The 21,713-nt window shown below is 38.4% G+C and overlaps 3 protein-coding genes across 4 annotated transcripts in view; 2 read left to right on the top strand and 1 right to left on the bottom strand.

The window, feature by feature from the left end:
• The first annotated feature begins 1,210 nt into the window (after nucleotides 1-1,210).
• LOC106659999 (titin-like) lies at nucleotides 1,211-9,597 on the top strand. Its single transcript, XM_023459310.1, has 3 exons — nucleotides 1,211-1,276; nucleotides 1,557-1,655; nucleotides 1,759-9,597. Exons 1-3 carry the CDS (start codon nucleotides 1,256-1,258, stop codon nucleotides 8,299-8,301), a joined length of 6,663 nt encoding a protein of 2,220 aa, XP_023315078.1. The 5' UTR covers nucleotides 1,211-1,255; the 3' UTR covers nucleotides 8,302-9,597.
• Nucleotides 9,598-12,675: 3,078 nt separating this feature from the next.
• The window catches only part of LOC106660164 (dendritic arbor reduction protein 1-like), a 299,915-nt gene continuing 290,877 nt past the window's right edge, over nucleotides 12,676-21,713 (bottom strand). For both annotated transcript variants that reach the window (XM_023459314.1, XM_014383026.2), the window contains 2 exons: nucleotides 21,242-21,591; nucleotides 12,676-13,027 (listed from right to left, as the gene is read on the bottom strand). In XM_023459314.1, the coding sequence (XP_023315082.1) occupies nucleotides 12,855-13,027; nucleotides 21,242-21,591 (523 nt within the window). In that variant the 3' untranslated portion in view covers nucleotides 12,676-12,854. The remainder of the gene's footprint in view (nucleotides 13,028-21,241; nucleotides 21,592-21,713) is intronic.
• Nucleotides 16,886-18,594, top strand: LOC106660162 (sialin-like). The gene is made up of 3 exons (XM_014383024.2): nucleotides 16,886-17,016; nucleotides 17,079-17,299; nucleotides 17,384-18,594. The coding sequence occupies exons 1-3, from the start codon at nucleotides 16,989-16,991 to the stop codon at nucleotides 18,584-18,586; spliced, it is 1,452 nt and encodes a 483-aa protein (XP_014238510.1). The 5' UTR covers nucleotides 16,886-16,988; the 3' UTR covers nucleotides 18,587-18,594.

The following is a 21,713-nucleotide window of genomic DNA, read 5'->3' as shown; positions in this document are numbered from 1 at the left end:
GACTGACGATACATTACTTCATTAATAACTAATTTTGGAAATTACTATATATAATTCGTACGAAACGATATTTGGCTAAGATACACAAATCATCAAGTTGAATGTAAATATATATCACGGAGATCTTAAAGGGTTAAATATTTGATATGTTACATATAAATATTTAACGAGATCGTAAAGTTACGCGCGCTCTCGGAAGTACCGATTATTATTGCCAAGCGTTGCCCCAATCTGTTAAAGCCTTCTTCCGTCAGATTAAATGGACGATCGAGTGGCGCAGAGTATAATGTGTTCGTACACTTACGAAGGTAGAAAGATGGATCGCATTGGATGCTCGTACGAGACGCTAATGTGGGAGTTTATCCGTGCAGAGTTCATGGGAGGTATAATTATTAGCGTAATTGAATTTTTTTCAGCCAACCTTGAAATCTTTGCGTCTTATAATGTGTATCTAATGAAGCATTTACGAATGGTATAATATTTCACTATGTTGCCTGATGCTTTTGGTATTATCGAGTTATAGATAAAACTATTTTGCTATTGTTGCAATGTTAAGAAAAAAAAATGTTAAATGCATCTGCGTTGCTAATTGCTTCTTGGTTATTGTATGGAAACTTGTATTAAAAAGGGCGATTTATATAGTACATTTTTCATTTATAATCACGTCTATAGCTGAATTAATTGATAGCTCATACCAGTAAATGAACCAAAATCTTGCTAAAATTTATTATCAGTGAACATGCACAGAGCGTAAAATCGACGTTTTCTCTTCTGTACGAAGATCTGTCATGTATTATTAAAGAAGAGAAAGTTAATTTATTTTAAAAATATTAATAGTTATAAGGACAAGGAATCAGGCGAGAAAAGTAATTTGGAAAATTTCGTAGAACATCAATTACGTTTTTGGTTTTGTAGTAAAGAATTTTTTTGACGTAAATCGAAGTATTTTTGAGAAATGGTTTTCCAACATTTAAGTGGAAATTAATGTACGAGATGTTATGTGATCTTGCATAATATTTTTGAAAATTTAATTAGAACAATGCGCAAACTTCCAGTGAAAAATGCGCAATATGAATAAATTTTTACTCAACACCACGAACCGACTATTAATTACTATGCAAAGTCTCGTTCGTGGGATTAAATTCGCAAATATCTTCGACCAAGTGCAAGTCCATAAATATTTCAGTCAGTCTGTTTTTTAGGACAATTGTTCAAGCTTACTTGATATTTACGGAGCACGTAGAATCACGAGCGCATGTTCACTTTTCTTAAAAAGGTTTGAAGCTATTGTGTTTTATGTGAAATATGAATGGTGTTAAATAGTGAAAATATCAATGGCAACGGAACGGTCGAGTTATTTAGTTCAGCAAAGTGTTCTATTATGATTGAAAAATAAGATCAGCCGCGAAAATAATTTTTGATACGTTTGTACATTGATTTACCGTTGATTATTATATTGATTTATTTCAAACAATCGCTGAGCTAAATATTTTTACTGTGCTTAAATCTGTTTTTAATTCGTTTCATACAATATTGAATTTAATTTGTGAATATAGATGGAACGAATCTTCATGATTCACGTTGCTGCGGCAATGGGAATAGTAATATTGGCAATATTGTCAACAACAGCAGCAACTGCTGTTCATTCTTCCGTGGTAAGAATACAATATTTTTTTATAACATTAAAGGGCTGGTTTGAGAATGACACTGCACGGTTGTACCAATTAAACAAATATGTCAACGAAAATATTTTTACAGCTACATAGCAAAAGTTCGCCTTACCAAGAGCATGGTGGTTTAACCGGCGTTGTAAAACTTACTCCAAGTTATAAGGAACAATTTTCGTTAACAAATGGTTTAAAATCAAGTGAAAAATCAAGTAATAGTGCAATCAATTTGCTTCAATCAAACACGGATCAAGATGGTATTTACAGAAATGATAAGTATTTAAGTTTACAGCCAAGTAAACACGTTTTACAAATTGAATCGATAGGAAATAAAGATAAACATTCGAGTACTTTAAAATCTATAGAAAATCCAATAGGTACAGATAATATTTACGACGATAAGGATTCATCTAAGGTTTTGAATGGATTAAAGATTTTGTTGAAACACGGTGAAGCACCTTCTGAAGAACGGTCCGATTATAATTTAGAAAAACGCGAGAAATCAATTCATCATATGTCAAAATTAATACCATCTGACGCGAAAAGTCATGTAACTACGTATGTAACATCACAGTCTTTCAGTGGGGTACCTGAAATGAATACTTTGGAATATGTAATTTCCCAAAAAGAATTAGAAGAACCTGACTCATATAAAATATTTGGAGAGACTTTACCTGGAGATTACGAATCAAAAAAATTACTGACGATTCCAATACAAAACTATGATGAAAAATACAATCCATTATTAGAAAAGCCACTGGAGTATAAATTCTTTAAAAAAAGTGGAAGTAACGAGATTCCAAACTATGATGAGATGTTCCCTCAATATCGTAAAAATCAGATAAATGAATTTCCGGACCAACGAATATTATATAAATATTCATCAAAATATCCATACAATGATGATTCAACACAAAAAACAGTAACCAGTACAATCGAATTTATTGATTCACCCAAATTATACGATGATAAGACTTTATCAAAACTTGTTCATCAGAAACATGCTAGGCAAGAAGAAAGTTACGCTTCCGAAAGGTTAGAAAATAATTATGAGGTAATGCATCATCAACATAAACTAACCAAACCATTACAGATGACGATTGAACCTTCACATGTATTGCACGAAAACAAAATTTACCAAATAAATCAGGAATTATCTTATCCATCTACAAATTCAGATGAAGTGAAAAATTACAAACTAAAATCTTCTCATCCGTATAAAATAATAACTCATCACTTGAAAGAAACAAAGCCGGTAGAAGATGCGACAAAGCCGTTTCTTTCTAAATCAGAACATAAACCCCAGGACATAAAAGAAGAAAGACAAGGACATCATGGATCTAAACATGCTAACACAATAAATATCATAAATAAGCCAGAGAAGACAAGTAAATCTTATGATGAAAACCATTATTATAAGATAAAAATTAAGTCATTAATTCACGGAGTAAATCCAGAAGATTATTCTGGTGAACCAGATTTGAATGAGTTCGATGAAGTTTATCCGTCTCAAGAAACCGAGGAATCATTCAGTGACGAATTCCCTTACTCTGAGCCTGATAATTTTGAATCAAATATAAATAACAATATTTCAGATGAGTCAGAAGAAAAAATATATCAACAAATAGAATCACCAACTTACGAACCATCGATTCAAGAAAGTACTGATTCATCAGAAAAAAATTTGAATTATCAATATCAAGGGATTCAAAGCGACATACCTATTGAAGCTAAATACATACCAAATGAAGATTTTCTGAAACCAGCTCGCAAGGAGCCCATGCCATATTCCGATGAGGTACCAACTAAATCAGAATATCATTATGTGCCTGAAACATATTATACAAAGCCAGCTGAACCACTAGAATATATTGTTAAGCCAGTAAGTCCAGGGACACAAGAGCAAAAAGTAATTCATTATCCAAGGACCGGAAATGACGTACCGAAGTATACGAAATATATACCTAGTGGAGATGAACAAACACGGATTAGTAAGAAAACTATTCCAGATACATATGAGGTACCTACAAAAAAAGAATATTATAACGTACCAAAATCATATTCTACAAAACCAACCGAACAGGTAGAATATTTTGTTGAGCCAGCGAGCCCAGAATTCGAATACAAAAAACCAGTATTACCAAAGCAACTAGTAGTTCATTATCCAAATGTCGAAAACAATATATCAAGAAAAAATAAAATGACACCAAATAAGGATGCACCAACATCAGCGAGTGTAGTACCGATTGAAGAATATCATGATTCACAAGGTGAGCCAGAATATTCTGTATATGAACCAATGATTCCAAAATACCAGCCAAATCAAAGTATGCACAAGGTACTATCTAAACCTAATAATCCTCACGAAAGCCAAGTACATATTAAGAAATCCCCTGATCAAAAACATCAAGTAATTGGCAACAATGTGCCGAAACACATAATACCGAAACAAAACGTCGAAGGACTGAAGTCACCAAAGTACAATCTTATTTATCATCCACGTATGAATAGCGATATTGAGAGTGTTGATGAGACTAAATACGTACCAGAAAATGGAATTTATGCGGACAGTCAGAAGCACATACCAGATTTATATGAACTACCAATTGAGTACAAATATGTGCCAGAAACATACACCGAACCAACCGAGACAGTATATAATGTAACAAAGCCAGAAAATCCAGAAAAAGAAAAAGAAACATCACCACTTAATGAGCCAGAGTCGCCAAGGCGAGAAGTGATATACCATCATGGACCTGAAACATATACCACGGAGCATAGCCAAACGGAAAAGTATGTAATTGAGCCTGCGAGTCCAGAAACTCAAGGCTCACCAGAAGAAGAAGTTTATTCACCAGAAATCGGCAGCGATGTACCAAGCGACGTAGACTCTATCCCGAGAGAAGAAGAACCAATGCCCGATAGCAAAGAACCTACGCCATATTCGCATGAGGTCCCTACTCACCCGGATTACCATCATGAACCCACAACATACACATCGGAACCCAACGAACCAGAGCAGTATGTAATCGAACCATCGAGTCCAGAAACTCCATATGAAGAACTGGGCTCACCAGAAGAAGTAGTTTATTCACCGAAAATCGGCAGCGATGTACCAAGCGACGTAGAGTATATCCCGAGAGAAGAAGAACCAATGCCTGATAGCAAAGAACCTACGCTATATTCTCATGACGTCCCTACTCACCCGGATTACCATGATGAACCAATAACTTACACATCGGAACCCAACGAACCAAAGCAGTATGTAATCGAACCATCGAGTCCAGAAACTCCATATGAAGAACCAGGCTCTCCTGAAGAACTAAATTATTCACCAGAAATCGGCAGTGATGTACCAAGTGATGTAGAGTATATCCCGAGAGAAGAAGAACCAATGCCCGATAACAAAGAACCAACGCCATATTCTCATGAGGTCCCTACTCATCCGGATTACCATCTTGAACCAATAACATACACATCAGAACCCACTGAACCAGAGCGGTATGTAATTGAGCCATCGAGTCCAGAAGCCCCATATGAAGAGTCTATGTTACCAGAAGAAGTAGTTCATGAATCACCGTTCGATCAAGAACTTTACTCATCGAAACAAGACGTCGTTCATGCTCCTGTGGCTAATAGCAGAGTTCCAAATGTTCTTGAACAATCTCCCTCTAGAAATGGAAACTTTTTAAAACTTGGAAAACATCAGCCAAACCATGTAGTCCATACAGTACCATCTGAAAGAAATAATCTTCATGTTCAACCAGCTCATATTACTAAATCTTCGGAACCCAAATTTACAATTTTAAAGCCAGAAAAGCCAGGACATGTATATAAAGAACCAAAGGTCATGGGATCTAAAACACCGAAATCAGATGTTATTTCAGTGCCTGAAATCAACAGTAACGTGCCGAAAAAAGACGATACAGAACCGTCAACGGATAGTATAATTCCTTCATCCGCGTCCAAAGATTCGCCGAAAATTACGTATAAGACACTGGATCAACAAGACAATTATGATATGCCAGAAATATATTCCGAATCTACGGAGCCAGAGCAGAATATAATTAAGCCTGCGAGTCAAGAATTTTCATATGAAGAGCCTGGCTCACCGGAAGATGTAGTTTATTCACCTGAGGTAAAAAGCGATGTACCGAACGATGTAAAATATATTCCGAGGGAAGAACAAGCAACACCTGTTCATGAGGAACCAATACCACAATATCATGAGGTCCCAACACAGCCGGGTTACCATCATGAACCCAAAACATACGATACAGAGCCTACGGTACCAGACCAATATGTCCTTGAGCCGGCGAGTCCAGAAACGTCACATGAAGAGCCTGGCTCACCGAAAGATGTAGTTTATTCACCCGAGGTCGAAAGCGATGTACCTAGCGATGTAAAATATATTCCGAGGGAAGAACAAGCAACACCTGTTCATGAGGAACCAATACCACAATATCATGAGGTCCCAACAAAGCTGGAATACCATAATGTTCCTAAAACTTACACTATGGAGCCTACGGTACCAGACCAATATATCGTTGAGCCAGCGAGTCAAGAAACTCGATATGAAGAGCCTGGCTCACCGGAATATGTTGTTTATTCACCGGAGATTGGAAGCGATGTACCAAGCGATGTAAAATATATTCCGAGGAAAGAAGAACCAACACCTGTTTATAAGGAACCAATGCCACAATATCATGAGGTCCCAACACAGCCGGGTTACCATCATGAACCCAAAACATACGATACAGAGCCCACAGAACCAGACCAATATATTCTTGAGCCGGCGAGTCCAGAAACGTCACATGAAGAGCCTGGCTCACCGGAATATGTAGTTTATTCACCCGAGGTCGAAAGCGATGTACCAAGCAATATAGAATATATCCTGAGGGACGAAGAACCAACACCTTTCAGTACAGAACGTATGCAGTATCCTCATTTGGTCCCAACACAGCCAGCGAGTCCAGAAACGTTACTTGAAGAGCCTGGCTCACCAGAAGATCCAGTTTTACTTAGCCAACGTTATACTTATTCTTTAGAGAATGTAGACGATATTCCGAGAGTTGGTTTAAATTATGCTTCATACAATGGAAATGTTCCGTTTAAGCCGAAACATAATTTGTATCAAGTTTCATCCAAACCTTATCTTTCCCATCAACACCAATCGCATTTTAGTCAACCCATAGAACTTAGACACCAAGTTCTTTCTAAATCTGAAAGTCTTAATAGTAAACCAATTTTCAACGGATTAAATTTACCACAAAAACAAGTTTTCATTCATTCGCCGGATATGAAGAGCGATATCTCTAGTGTTAACCATATGGAATACACCCCAGAGGATAGTATACAAGTACCAACGAGCATTGATAAGTCACCTGATATGTTGACAGTACCAACACAGAGCGATTATCCGCTTGAATATGAATTCCATTTTGTTAATCCCATCGAAGTTTCTAATTATGCAGTTGATCCCTTGAAACCAAAAACGATACATTCTTTTAATCCTGAAGTATATGATAATGATCTTAAAATTTCGAGAAATGCTGAAGAAACACCGATGTATATGGAACCTTATTTTCCAGAGCAAGAGGTCGAAGATGATCAAACACAAAGGCATCTTATCGAGCCAAATATTTCATCTCAAGATATAAAATTTTTATACAATAACAAACCTAACTCAGGACCATCACAATCTAGTATTATTCATACAGGAAAGTTATCTTCTTCATCTAGCATATTAACTCAAAAAACAATACATCAAACTGTACCACAATCTTACGGACCAATGCCAAGTATAAAATTAGTTAATGAAAATTCACCACAAACTTCTTCGATTCTCATTAAAAAGCTTAGTGAATCTATTATGAATGATAATCCACGTAAAAATTCAGCTGATTTCGTAGAAATACCAATTAATATTGATGTATTACGTAGTTCAGGTTATGATTCTTCTGGTAGCATGAACACTTTAAATCAAAATTCTTATGATAGACCTAAATCATCATTGTTAGTTCATGTTTTATCAAAAGATAAGTCTGAATCTTCGCTCAGCAAACCCATACATTCACTTACAAACAATAATCAAGTTACAAAAAGCCAACAGTATCAAACACTTGAAAAGCCTGACCAATTTGAAATTGTAATTGAAGAAACACAAGATTCTCCAAGTACTTTATTAAATGATGGTATATACTTTACACGGGACTTGAATACTTCTCCGATTCAGTATGAAATCGTTAGTCAGAGACCTGAATCAAAAACGTTGTATACAGGACCTGATTCGTACTTTACAACGTATGAAACTAGATCTAATCCTATAACGGATGTTCCAAGAGGAGAACAAATATGGACCGTTGGGTCAACAGGTAAACTTCCATCAACTCTTTCCTCGTTATCGTCATCACAGAAAATAGTCAATCAACCAATAATTGATGGAAATGACGGAAAAAATAGTAAATTAAAAACTAGCCGCATCTCATCTCATTCGGTTCTTCTTCCATTTTCCCTCGTCCACAAATCTATATCTGATTCGATGTCAACTTCCTCTTCAATTTCTTCAAGTAAAAAAAGCTCATCGTCACAAAAATCAATATCGCAAAAAAAGGATAAAAGTAGTAAAAAGTAAGTGATAGTTATAAGTTCACCAGGTTTTGTAGTCTTAGCGCTACAAAAAAATTAAAATAAGATTATTAATCATAATTAATCAGTTATGATTTTAGACATTTGAGACATATGAATGATTTCAATAGATTAAATAGAAGGTTCAATTGTAATTGATTGAGAAGTTAAAAAAAATCTAAAGTCACCAATTTTATAAATACAGCATTTTTTCTTACATAATTTGATTAGATAAATAAACATAGGATAGAAATAAAATAATTATAATATATATTTGTCTTTATATAAGAATTTAATTATCATAACCCTGCCGGATACATTAATAATATGACAATTGTAAACATAATAGTACCAATCATAGAAGTATAGATAATATCACCTAAAATATTCAACCATCATATATATTTTATCTTCGCAATAAAATTGAAGCCATATTACTTTTAATAGTCGTAGTAAACATGCGTCCATAGAATATTTTTCTAGATGCCCGATATAATGTATATATAGATATAAAATACAAATTATTATACAACGTATAGATATAATCGATTTTTTCAATTAAGAGATAAGTTTACATGTTAATATATTCATTACTCTAGTCATTTCAAATCTGCTCAAGATATTGGTTTTATTTGAAACGTTTTGCGTTGTCAACATGCTTATTCAGAGCTATATATATATTAATTATATAAACAAAATGATTTGTCGACACTGGCTCTCTATGCACAACTATTTTTCTCGTGGCAAAACCAAATTTAAAACAGTAAATTTTAGTTCATAAAATTCTATTATATAATTTTAATAGTGAAAACGTTATTTTTCGTAAACTTCTCGTCGTTTAGAAACGTTTATTCAATGTGCAGAATTTCAAAAATTCTACTAGGTTTTCTTGCGAAGCTATCTAGCAAATTTCATTCATATTTACAGTATTTTACGCCTGATAATAGACCTGATGGAGCTAATTGCTATTAAAATAAAAATTGCAACCTTTTCGTTGTATTTTGTAGCTTGGGAACGTTTGCGAATATACTTAGCTCTTACGCATATGATATGTAAATAAAACAAAAATATAATGATTCTAGCGGGATAATGCCTTTACTATTACTGTACTTTAAGTTTTGATAAAAAAAATTTTCTTCTACACATTTATGTATAACATATATAAATTTACAATATATATCTTTCTTAATGCTTAATAGTTGACGAGTCGTGGAAGTTCTAATTAAAACTGACCACAGTATACCATCAATATATCTGGAACTTTTTATTTTTCATTAGAAAATAAAATTATTTTAAATTAATATTCTATTCATATAAAAATGTTTTTTTCTCTTCAAGTGACCAAAACACTTTTAGAACTGTCCACGTACCCCGCAAATCCTGCACGAGATCCAAGAGAATTACTGGCCCCCATTGATTATCATTTAAGATTGTAAAAGTTATATACATTGTTGGATTATTACTATAGCAGTTTATTCATAGGTAAATTAATTTATCTTATAAATGTATCAATGCAAGCAAGTATTAGCTGTATAACTACCCAGACGATTTGCTCAATGTGAATATTAAAGAGATTGATAGGTCACTTTGAGTAATTTTTTTTCTAAAAGATACAATAAAAATAAACTGGAAATTTAAAAAAAAAAGATCATAAATATTATTTATCTTTTCCGAAATTTAAACAACGAGAAAAACATTATTCATTCTCTTCAATATAATAGTTAGATTATTCAATTAAAACGGCGTGAGTAACTTACTATTTTTTAAAAAGCTATTTTATTTGTGCGATGAAATATTTATATAGTACTATCTGTAGAACATGGTATTAATATATTAACATTTTATTGCGATTTGACAATTTTTAATATTTAACAACTTTACAGTGGATAATATCATACGTAGAGATTGGCCAATTTCATGAAATTCAACGTATGTGTTAGTAAAACTTTTTTTTTGGCACAACACTTACTAACTTCAAAAAAAATTTTGGCATTGTATAATAAGAGGTTTAAACATTAATTGAACATTAGTTGTAACGTACCAACAGTACTATTTCAATTGACTTAACGAAAAATTTATTTGTATAGCATAAAATCTTATCGAATGTTGCTTCTTTTAATACAAGGCACGGAGACGCGATATATATATAGATTTCTTTGTATGAAATTTTTATTATACCAGAAAAAGCACAAAAAAATTACACTTCGCAAATATGTAAACTGGCATAAATTTGATAATTTTTAAACAGAAAATTATTGAATTTCATTAATAATGTTGTAATAATAATGTTGAATAAGCGCTTCCAGTTGTAATTCATTAAAAAAAATTGTTTTCTCTGATTCATGCAAGCACACAAATTTATTTTGGATAAAATTGTTATATTCCAATTTACATGATGGTTCTGAATTAAAGTTTTAAATTTTCATATCAAGGCACAATCCCCTGTCTTACTCTTAAAATAAGCTATTGCACCGTTTGATCTGAAGGCACTATAATAAAAAAACTACTAATAATGCATTTAAATACAGTATTTCTTTATCACTCTTTTGCTTCATTTAATTTTTAAATTTACTATATTTGAAAATAATATTTAGATATTTTTAGTATTATGATGAGTAATTTATCAATGGCAAGAAAATTTAAATTGGAATTCGTTAGAGTAGTTAGTGATGATGAGCAGCTATTCAACTCAGCGTATATAAGTAATACTGTTTCATTAAAATATTTGTGCTTTTAAACTGTCAACTAAAATATCGTATTGTTACACAATTAAAGTTATCTGTAATAACAAATTGTAGAAGCAAAATAGTTATAGTTAGTTAGAAATTCTGGCGAATTACAGTGGTAATAGAGAAAAATTATAATATAATTTTTATTTTCTCGTTAATGATATAAAAATAAATGATTATAATTATTCGCATCATCGAGTTGACCTCCTGATTGTCCTTCTCTTAAACGCGAAATTCTTTTGTGCATCACATTAAAACGTCGCAAACGATTTGCCCTCTATATTTTTTTTTATACATTCTACCGATTTATAATTATCGATTTACTTAAAGCTAGGTTACTGTATACGTAATATATAAAACACTCTCAATAAAAGTGATAGTATTTTTTTCTACATTGTTTAACTGAGCATGCTAAGTCCCAAGCTCCGAATCATCGGAGTTTTGTTTATTTCGTAATTTATTATTCATAAATTATAATATCTTATATGTATGCACATTTTTTAATATTTTTTACCTACAATAAATATATATTCCTTATATCCCAACTTTTAATTAAATGTAACTCGTCAAAGGTATTAAAAAACGTGCACGATAAAATTCTATGCTTTTACTGGCTTGATGCTTTTTTTGCATTGAATACGTCTGTTTTAAATTGTCATGTGAAAAAAGATGTATATTTGCTCTAGACTAGTTGAGCTGGCCTTTTACATCGTGACGTTATTAAAATTAGGAATTTGAATTTTTCAACAAAAAAATTGGCTAAAAAACAGGAATTACGTGTACATTTAAGACTAATTATGAATAAAGAGCATAATAGCGATAGTAACGCTTTTTATATTCGTTTCATTTACCAGCTGAACCTGCAGCGCTTTGCTTTCTCATTTTCTTATTATACCGGAAAGAAAATTCGGTTCTTTCCTCGACGAATACATCTTGCACCTCGATAAATCCAAAAAATCATAATTTTTAAACTCGTATACGTCAAGTATAAAATAAAAAATTCGTTTATTAGGCCAAAATTTTCTAATCACAGAATGGAGAATGTTTTTTACGTGTCAATTTTTTTCCATAGCTATTCTAATGCCTAATTACTATTCACCTATGGCATTTTTTTTTCTTTATCACGTTCGTTGAAGTGATCATTGTTTAATCAATATCTCATTATTTTATACTTCTATCGAATATTTTTCACAGTCACGTTCATTTTTGCAAAAGCTGATTAGTGAGAAAGTTTCGATATCCATGATCTTACTTCCTATTCGAATCGCTAATTTTGTCATTTTTTTATTGATCTATCTACACTTTTCTTAAAGAAACAAAAATGATTTTCCGAATGAAATGTAAGAGCTTTTGCGTACGAAGATTTGATACGAAAAGATTTACAGTAAGTATCCCACGAAGTATCGATGTAAAAAAAGTTTAGGACACTTGTCATGAAGCGCTTCATAAATTTGTATTTTTACATTTTTTCAAATCAATCAATTAAAAATGGAAATTCGTCCTAGTTTTGACTGCTCATAGCATTGCCCGCAACCAAATATTTTACATAAATCATGAAAAAACAAAAACATGCGGTCTCCGCTAATCATCGTTTTTCATTTTTTTTTTTATAACTTCAGGTCCCGAATGTATAATATAGCAATATAATATATATGTTTGTATATTTATATATTTATATTATTTATACTTTGCGTCGAGACGCCGATAAAGCGGCGGCAGCGGCGACGCTCATCGTCACACATTATATATGTTACTCGTTATTGTCGCTACATCCGTGTCGCGGTCCAGTGTCCACAGGGGGACGGACACACACACACACAAACACACAATTCTAATGTCTCTTCATGTGCAGAGAGAGATGATCGCTGCGCGAAAACGAGCGCTGGCACAGGTGACACTTGAAGGGCTTTTGGCCGGTGTGCTTGCGATAGTGTCGCGTCAACTCGTCCGAGCGTGCGAATTTCCACGTGCAGCCCTCCCATGTGCATTGATATGGCTTTTCTCCTGCGAACAGACGTCAAAGTGGATATTTTAAAATCTCGATACGCTTCGTTGCATCTGTAGCTGCATATAATAAATATATATATTTCTGTATATGCATGACGTATGCACGATAATGTACGCTACGATATACATTTGTTTCTCTCCCGAAAGCTCTTTTTGCGCCCCGCGTGGATAGTGCACGGGGATAAAAGGCGCGCGCACGATCGCTCGCCACGCCACGCTTGTATGTGGTCACATGTAATGACAAATCGCGAATCGAAACAAGCATATCCGTCACTCACGATCTTATCCTCTTACACTTTTATGCCGCCCATCTTTTGCCATGATAGCTCTGAAGTTCCCGCATCGCAGTGCATTTGTTCCCGATTCCCGAGTCGCGTCGGTATCAATCTCTGAATTCTAAGATGACTCGAGTCCCCGCGAGCGCACGACCCCCGCGCGCGTGTCTCTGCCGCATATAATACAAATATTATATAATATCGTCCTCGCAATCAGCAATTTTTAATGCTCTGGGCTCTGCACTGGTGTGCTGATATACACATACGTACGTGGATGTATCATATGAAGCGGCGCGAGGCACGAAGTCCTTCCACCGATCGATATAAAAACACGAGTAAAGCCGATGATGAGATTCGGCGTGAGATCGACGTGAGTATCTATCTATGTGTGTGTAAATGTAGGTAACAGCTGATTTATACTCTATCAGCCGGGTATAAGTTCATGATCGATTGCCATCGACGTGCATTGAAACGTGCAAGCGCAACACACCGTTTACAAGAATGAAATAATGTACACGAGCAAATGTACAATAATCAGAAAAATTTAAGGCTTAAATTTACTCGTATTCTTTCAACGATTTTAAACATTGTTAAATTTTTCTTCGTGAACTTGATATCTCAAAAATTAAGTATGAGAAAAGTTTCAATTGGTTTCGGTAAAGTTACTCCCGGAATAAGTTGTCGTATTTATGAGAAAATCGCTACTCTTGACCACGCCATTTTTTACCACTAGATGGCGAGTATCTTCATTTGTAGATCCGCAAGTGGCAAAGTTAAAATAGATGTATAAATCAAAGTTACTAGATAGATGTATAAATCACACATACTAGAAATGTACCAAGTTTTTGTGATTGTTTTTTGGTGCTGCTCACACGCAAACATATACATTGTAATATACAGTGTATATTATACACGTACAACAAATCCAATATAAAGTCTTTTAATAAAGGTATTAAAAGTAAAAAAAATCATTGGATTTTAGACGAATCTTAAATCGATCGAATTTCGGTGAGAAATCTCGGCTTACAATCCCGGAGAATTCCGAAGGAATCTTTCGTGAGAGAGAAAAAAATTCCACAGTCCGTATCCGCCTGCTGCAGGGTCCCTTATCAGCGGTCATCGACGATCAATTAAGAGTACACATCAATCAGTGGAACGTTTATATATATAATACAAGTTTATATACACATCGAATCGGTAAAACGGCTACCGCAGGAAAGCTCGAGAGACAGTCCAAGGAAAACGACATTCGGTTTCGAATCGTCAGCCAATACGTATATAAGTATATAGCTCACAAGTAGAAATGTATAAAAAAATATAAACAAACGGCACGAGCGCGGGAAAAGGAGATAATGCAGCGTGGAAACAAAGTGATCCGCTTGTGCGCGCAACCGGCCATGGGCGGATATATCTGTGAGCGTGTATACGTGTATGTGCAGTATAGAAAGAAGAAACTCGCACGGTCAGTGTCGATCGGTCACACACGACGAATGGCCATCGATCGAGCTGGCTCTTCACTCATTCGTCGATATCATCGGGCGCCAATAATTGGGTGTGAAGCTTGTGCGCCCTCTATATTACACGACGGCATTGTGACCCTCTGGAAACTCACTCTCACGTGTGCACACTCACATACACGTATACAGCTTCGTTAGGTTCTAGCGTGGCTTCGGCTGAGCGAGAGCGAAAGAGAGAGAAAGGGAGAGAGAGAGAGCTAGATAGTCGATTGATAGGAGAGAAGAAACAAGTGAGGGAAAGGTTTTATCGCGCTGGGAAGGACGTACGGACAGCTGTCGCTCGCAAAGCTTTGAATCTATCGGAACTTACAGAGCTCTCGCGGAGCCGAGATGACTCTCGCCACACTACCGCTTCTCTCTCGCTTGCTCGTGCAAGTTTTCTCACAGGGTTCGCTCTCGATCTTCCTCGAACTCGCTTCTATTGTACGAGACTCCTATATATGTACTGCAGCTGAATATAAATACAAAAGTGTAACGCTATTGGTCGTGCTGAGAATTATTGCCAGGTTTTACTTCTAAATTTCCTCAGATTTTTTTTCACCTACATCGTTTCTCCGATCGACGCAATTTTCTCGACTTTCGAGATGTCATTAACGAAGGCGAGAGGAACGTAAACATTTTTAAAATCGTTTTTTCCCTCTTCGTTTTCGTTCATTCAAAAGCTCAAAATTCCAGCGGTCAAGAAAACCGCGTGGAATCCTCGAATAGTTTGGCTCGAAAAAGGAGGTGGTGGCTCGAGAGAGAAAATAAAAACAATCGTCTCTTGTCGATCAATCGCTCCGAACGATTTATTTACGATCAAATAACAGAAGTGCGTAATGAAGAAAGTCCGAATGATTTATGCATATCCTTTGATGCATGCTTTTGATTTTTAAGCTCACGCATACATTCAAGCAAAGTAAGCTGAAATTTTATTTCATGCTCATCTAAAGACTTTTGTAACGCCTCTTGGCAATCAGACTGGACTTATCCTAGCCACAAGTGTAACGTTTTTTTCAATAATTTTGTATCATTTAACGTTTCACGTTTTTTAATTATAATTTTTTGACTATATACAATTCATGCAAATTAAGATGGGGATAAACTTTATAAAGTAATTTTTAATTTTCTTAATTCCCATGTGCAGTGGTGTGGCTAAGTTTTTACAAATCATGATTTGACTTAAAGAATTATGTTTACTTTGCCATTTGCAGAATTACATACAATGGTACTCGCCATCTAGCGGTTGATGTTTGAAACAGTTTTATTGTATTTAAAGTTCATGAAAACTGATGTTAATTTTTATAATGGTCAAATTCTTATTTTCAGATTATTCAAGTTAGGATTCATATACACCTTTAAGCGAAGTTATAATTAAAAGAAAAAAGCCTCCAACAGAAAGAGAAGCCGCTCGCTTGTTCGTTGGGCCGCGATTTAGCTTATCTGCAGATACATCGATCTTGCTGCATATACATACACACTGCAAGGAGACAATACGATTACCGACAACTTGCGACGGCCACAAACTGCATACACACATACGCGCGCATGCATACACATATATCGCTCTCGCGGCGGGAGGAGGATTGACGGGAAAAAGGGCAGGGGCGAGAGTTTCGCGCAGCAAGTCGCGGATTGATGGATATCAATCGGGCTCGGGATTTTTGTTTATTGCGCAATTACCCGGTCGGCGGTTTTGTATACGTATATACGCGCGCGCGCGCCAAGGATAGCCGAGATTCCGACTGATTGCGCAGATTTATTTTATATATTTAAAGCGCTTGATGACATTTTACGGTTGAAATTTACCCGATTTATTTTCGAAGGTTGCGCGCGTTGCATTGCATAAATATAGCGTTCGATAAATTAGATCGAGTTCGATGTTCCGATTTAAAAAGAAGATTAAAAAAAAACAATTTGCCGCTCGTGGCTTTTCTTATATTTGCGATCGATCGGGTTATCAGCTCTGAACTACGGATATCGTGATAATTGTTGAAAGAAATGCGGATCGATATCGATATTATCTACGGATAATCATTAACTGATGTAACAATCTTCAAACGTGCTGCATGCAGTAGTGTGAACTAGTTGTCTGCTCGTAAATTGAGTTTTGCCTCTGCGTTAAATAATCACGGAGGATATGTGTATCGTATTTCTGTAAATTATACATCATTCTAGTCGAATAAAATGACATCTTCCACTCTCAAAATTTGCTGTAAGTTAATTCATAAATATAAATTAAGAGCCATTGTTCATTTCACGATGATTTATTTTCAGGTAAGCCAATTCGTCAACGATGGATATTTGCTTTTATGAGCTTTTTGGCCATTGTCATCGCCTACGGTATGCGAGCCAGTCTATCCATCGCCATAACCGAAATAGCCAAACCGATCGCGCAGAACGATGTCGGTTCGGACGATCTGTGCCCAATCGACGAATCTGCAGTCAAGAAAAATGTCTCGACTTCCGCTACTTACGATTGGGACGAATACACGCAGGTACATTTATAAGTTGCATGTTCAATGCCAAGTTTTGTTTGCATTGTAATCGCGAGTACGATAAAATCGGAAAATGTTCCGCAGGGTATCATTCTGTCCTCGTTTTACTGGGGTTACGTCGTAACGCAGCTGCCCGGAGCTCTGCTGGCCGAGAAGTGGGGAGCCAAGCACGTGACGGGCCTAGGTATCCTCGTGACGGGCGTCCTCACGGTCGGCATCCCCGTAGCCGTCCAATGGGGCAGCTCCACGGCCCTGATAATCGTCCGAATCCTCATGGGTCTGTGCGAGGGTGTCACCTTCCCGGCGCTCAACATCATGCTGGCGCGCTGGACGCCGCTGAGCGAGCGATCGAAGACCGGCTCGTTCGTCTACGCCGGGGCACCCCTCGGTACCGTGTTCGCCACGACTGTCGCCGGTCTGCTGCTCAAGCACGCCGACTGGCCCGTGGTGTTTTACTTCTTCGGTGGCTGCAGCGTCGCCTGGTGGCTCTTTTGGATCGGCTGCTGCTACGACTCGCCGCGCCAGCACCCCTACATCTCGGACGAGGAGGCCGTGTATCTGTACGCGGAGCTGAGCGAGCACGTGCACGAACGGCCGCCACCCCTGCCCTGGAGGCACTTTCTCACCTCGATGCCCATGTGGGCGCTCATCGCCGTGACGGTCGGCCACGAGTGGGGCTTCTACACGGTGTCCATGGGTCTGCCCAAGTACATGAGCAGCGTGCTGCACTTCGACGTGGAGGACAACGGCTACCTCAGCTCGCTGCCCTACGTCGGCATGTGGCTGTGCAGCCTGATAATGTCGTGCGCTGCCGACAAGCTGATCGGTTCGCGCGTCCTCTCGATCACCGCGACGAGGAAGCTCGGCACGACCGTGGCGGCGCTCGGGCCGGGCCTGTTCATCGTCGGCGCGGCCTACACGAGGTGCGACAGAGTCGCCGCGGTGATCATGTTCACGCTGATGGTCACGCTGCTGGGCAGCGGAATTCCGAGCCTGAAGGTCAACGCCCTGGACCTGAGTCCGAATTACGCCGGCACTGTGATGGCCGTGAGCAACGGAGCCGCCGCGTGCACGGGAATCCTGACGCCCTACGTGGTGGGCGTGCTGACGCCTCAGCAGACGCTCAGCCAGTGGAGAAACGTGTTCTGGATCATATTCGGCCTATTGATCGGCACCAACGCGTTCTACTTGATTTTTGGCAGCGGCAACGTCGTCGAGTGGAACGATCCGGAATACGTACTGCGAGCCAAGAGCAAAGAGAAAAAATTGGACGCAGACAATAAATAACGTCCGCAAGCAGGAAACCGTTGTTAATTATTAAATCTTAAACCTATTATCTATTCAATCGGACGTATACGGACGGACGCTACATAGGCTCGGCTCGCTAAGTAAGCACACACGAGTTAGAATTAAAAGCGCCGAGTTACGATTACAGCGCTCGCGGTGCGAAATATAAATTGATTATACACACGGGCTGAGACGTGCGCTGGCGCGCGGCTAAGCTTTATAAATTCCTTTGTGCGCGTTATATACGTCCCAAAGGGATGTGTATAATACGTGTATAACGCAACGACCTTGAACGATTACCGCGGAATCTCTTCTCGCGCGCGCAGTCGCTCTTCGCACGCGCGGGTGAGTATAGCGTTGATTTTTTTCTTCCTCTCGCTCGCGCGCGAGGTCACGACGCTAACACTTGATATACCTGTGAATTTATAGGACTGCCACAAGAGTGGAGAGCGCGAGCTCGCGTCCAAGAGAGCTCTGCAGCGTGAAATATTAAAAGGATAGATAAATGCCTTTTAATCGAAGCGCCGCGCGCGGGCAATGCACGTGACTGAGAAATTATTCCGACTGACGTTTCGCGTTATATCGTTTTTCTTATTTATACACACCTCGCGCGTACACATGTACACACGGCAGAAGCGTTAATTACTCGTGGCTCATTGCTTTGATTCGATAATAACGTGTTTACATTTCATTTGTTACGGAGTTTAATAATACATACGAGCTCGCTCGCGGTGCGCCGAGTTTGAAAAATTTTTGGATAATTATTTATATCGAGGATGAACCGCTATGGAGAAGCCACGTGAATCGCTGGTGTATACGCATGCATAATATAATACGCGCGCGTAAAGTGCATGCACTGTGCGGAGCAGCTAGGCTGTTCGGCACGTGACAAACATATCCAATTCGTTGGAAAAATTAACCAGCTTCAAAAGCGGCTCTCTGCGTTCCCACGCGCCAATCAAAGAATCGGCGTGAAAATACCGTAAAAGTCCCTTAAATTCTCATAGGTATATGTGCGGGACATAATATGTAAACGTGCCCCACAGCAGATTATCTTATTTGGAAAAATACATGCGCGCGGGCCGCGGAGCAGTGTTTGTACACACACGATCGTAGTACACATTCAGCGCGAGAATATAACGAAATTGAATTTTCACCGGACAACCGGTTTTACGCGCGGCCACTTGCACGAGTGCATTTGTGCCTCTTATACACACACATATATGTATAAATGCGCGCCCGGCAGCTATATACATACGTGTGTGTATCCACGCAGAGGGTTAATCTCTAAATTATAACCGTGTCAATTGGCCAGGCAGCTGGAAAATATATACTCGCTGCATAAATATCGCGCAAAAGGATTGATGATTTCGCAGAGGATTTACTCTTGAGGGGGTTTAGGCTTTTGTCAAGTCATGAATGATTTACCATAACACGCGTCGCAGATCTTGTTTTTTTTTCCTCTTTCTTACTCTCGCATGCGCACGCACGAGTATTAATATTTCAAATCCTGAATAATAAAGATGCCGCGCGCCGTACACGCGCACGCGGGGCAAGAAAGACGCGCGCGATGCTATCTCGGGACCGCGTATGTATATGCGCGCGTGCAGCTATATAAGCGCGGACGAGTGCGCACAGGTGTATACTCACGCTGATCGGTGCGCGTTATACATATATGAATCGAGAAAATTGCAACTTTTGATTCCCACAGGGATGATAATAATTTTTTCTTTCCTCGGCCCACGAGGACATCCATATAATATACACACACGCACGCACGCACATACATATACGGGTTAAGTTGAGCTAGCGAAAGCAGAAGAAAAATGAGTTGTTGGTTCGCGCGGTACGAGCTTGTCACCATGCGAACGCGGATGAAATCGAAAAATGTTCTATGCTAATTGCTCTTGGCAGCCGCGTATTATAGGCAAGATTATGTCTGCGGAAAAATTGTCGTACGCGACGTTTAGACACGCCACTATAGCAGCGCAAGCTCGCGCACAATATGTTGTTGCACGCATAGTGTAACGCGCACGTCGGCTTATCTCATATTGCCTTTTTTTTCTCCAAGACAAATGCGAGAGAAAGCGAAAAAGAGAAGGAAAAAAAAGAAGCATAATACAACGTCGCGACTAGCAGCAGCAACGGCAGAAACGCTGTTTAACAAGCCATTATTCGCACGGGCGGTAATGGCAGACCTTAAAAGGCGCTCGGGCCCAATTTCACGCGGTCATGCGACTTCCAATTGCGCAGCGCAATAATCATCATAATGACGATATATACAACGAATGCATTTTTCACGCTCTCGAGTCGAGAGAGCGAAATACTACGTCTCTGCACTGCTGCAGCAGCGAGCAGTGAGCGCGAGCGCGCGACATAAATTTGCCCGCCGTGGACGACGACGACGACGATATCGGGGTGAGGGCCATCCTCGCCATTACGCGCTTATGCGCGCGCGAACAATGCGAAAACTTGTACAGCGAGAAAATGCCACGACTGCGCGCTGGGTCATACGTACAGCGTTCGCGAGCGTGACTCCTGATTAAGGCAAAAGGTAATTTGTCGTCGTATTATACGCCGGGCCGCTGCACGTTGTACGTCTTTTTCTCGCGCCGAGAGCGCGACTACGCATCGTGCACGATGCACTTGACTTACCCGTATGAGTCCTCTTGTGCGCCTTGAGATGTGAACTTTTCGTGTAGACCTTGTCGCAGCCGGCCACGTCGCACCTGTGGACTTTGCGCCGCTTCAGGGCATCGCCGCACTCGCCGTCGATGCTGCTGCTGATGCTCGTGCCGTTGTTGTTATTGTTGTTGTTGTTACTCGTGTTGTTATTGTTATTGTTGCTGATATTGTTATTGTTATTGTTGATGCTATTGTTGTTTGTGGCCACCGAAGCCGCGCTAACAATTTGATGCTGCTGGCCGACCGGTGGTACGCTGTTGCCTCGACTGCTCAGCCCGAGGCCGGGTGCCAGCGCCGGTCGTTTGTTGTGGTAGACACCGCTGAGGAGAAGAAGAAAAGAAACGAAAATCAATAAAGTAAAAATTAGCAATGGTAGTACGAGGAGGAGAAGGAGGAGGACGAGAAGGGAGGTGTTATCAACAAATTTCGACGCGTGTAAGCG

Source organism: Trichogramma pretiosum, unplaced genomic scaffold (genome assembly GCF_000599845.2).
Source record: "Trichogramma pretiosum strain Unisexual culture from Peru unplaced genomic scaffold, Tpre_2.0 scaffold44, whole genome shotgun sequence".
Lineage (NCBI taxonomy): Eukaryota > Metazoa > Arthropoda > Insecta > Hymenoptera > Trichogrammatidae > Trichogramma > Trichogramma pretiosum.
The sequence above is the reverse complement of the archived record's forward strand: the minus strand, read 5'-3'. Positions and strand labels throughout refer to the sequence as shown.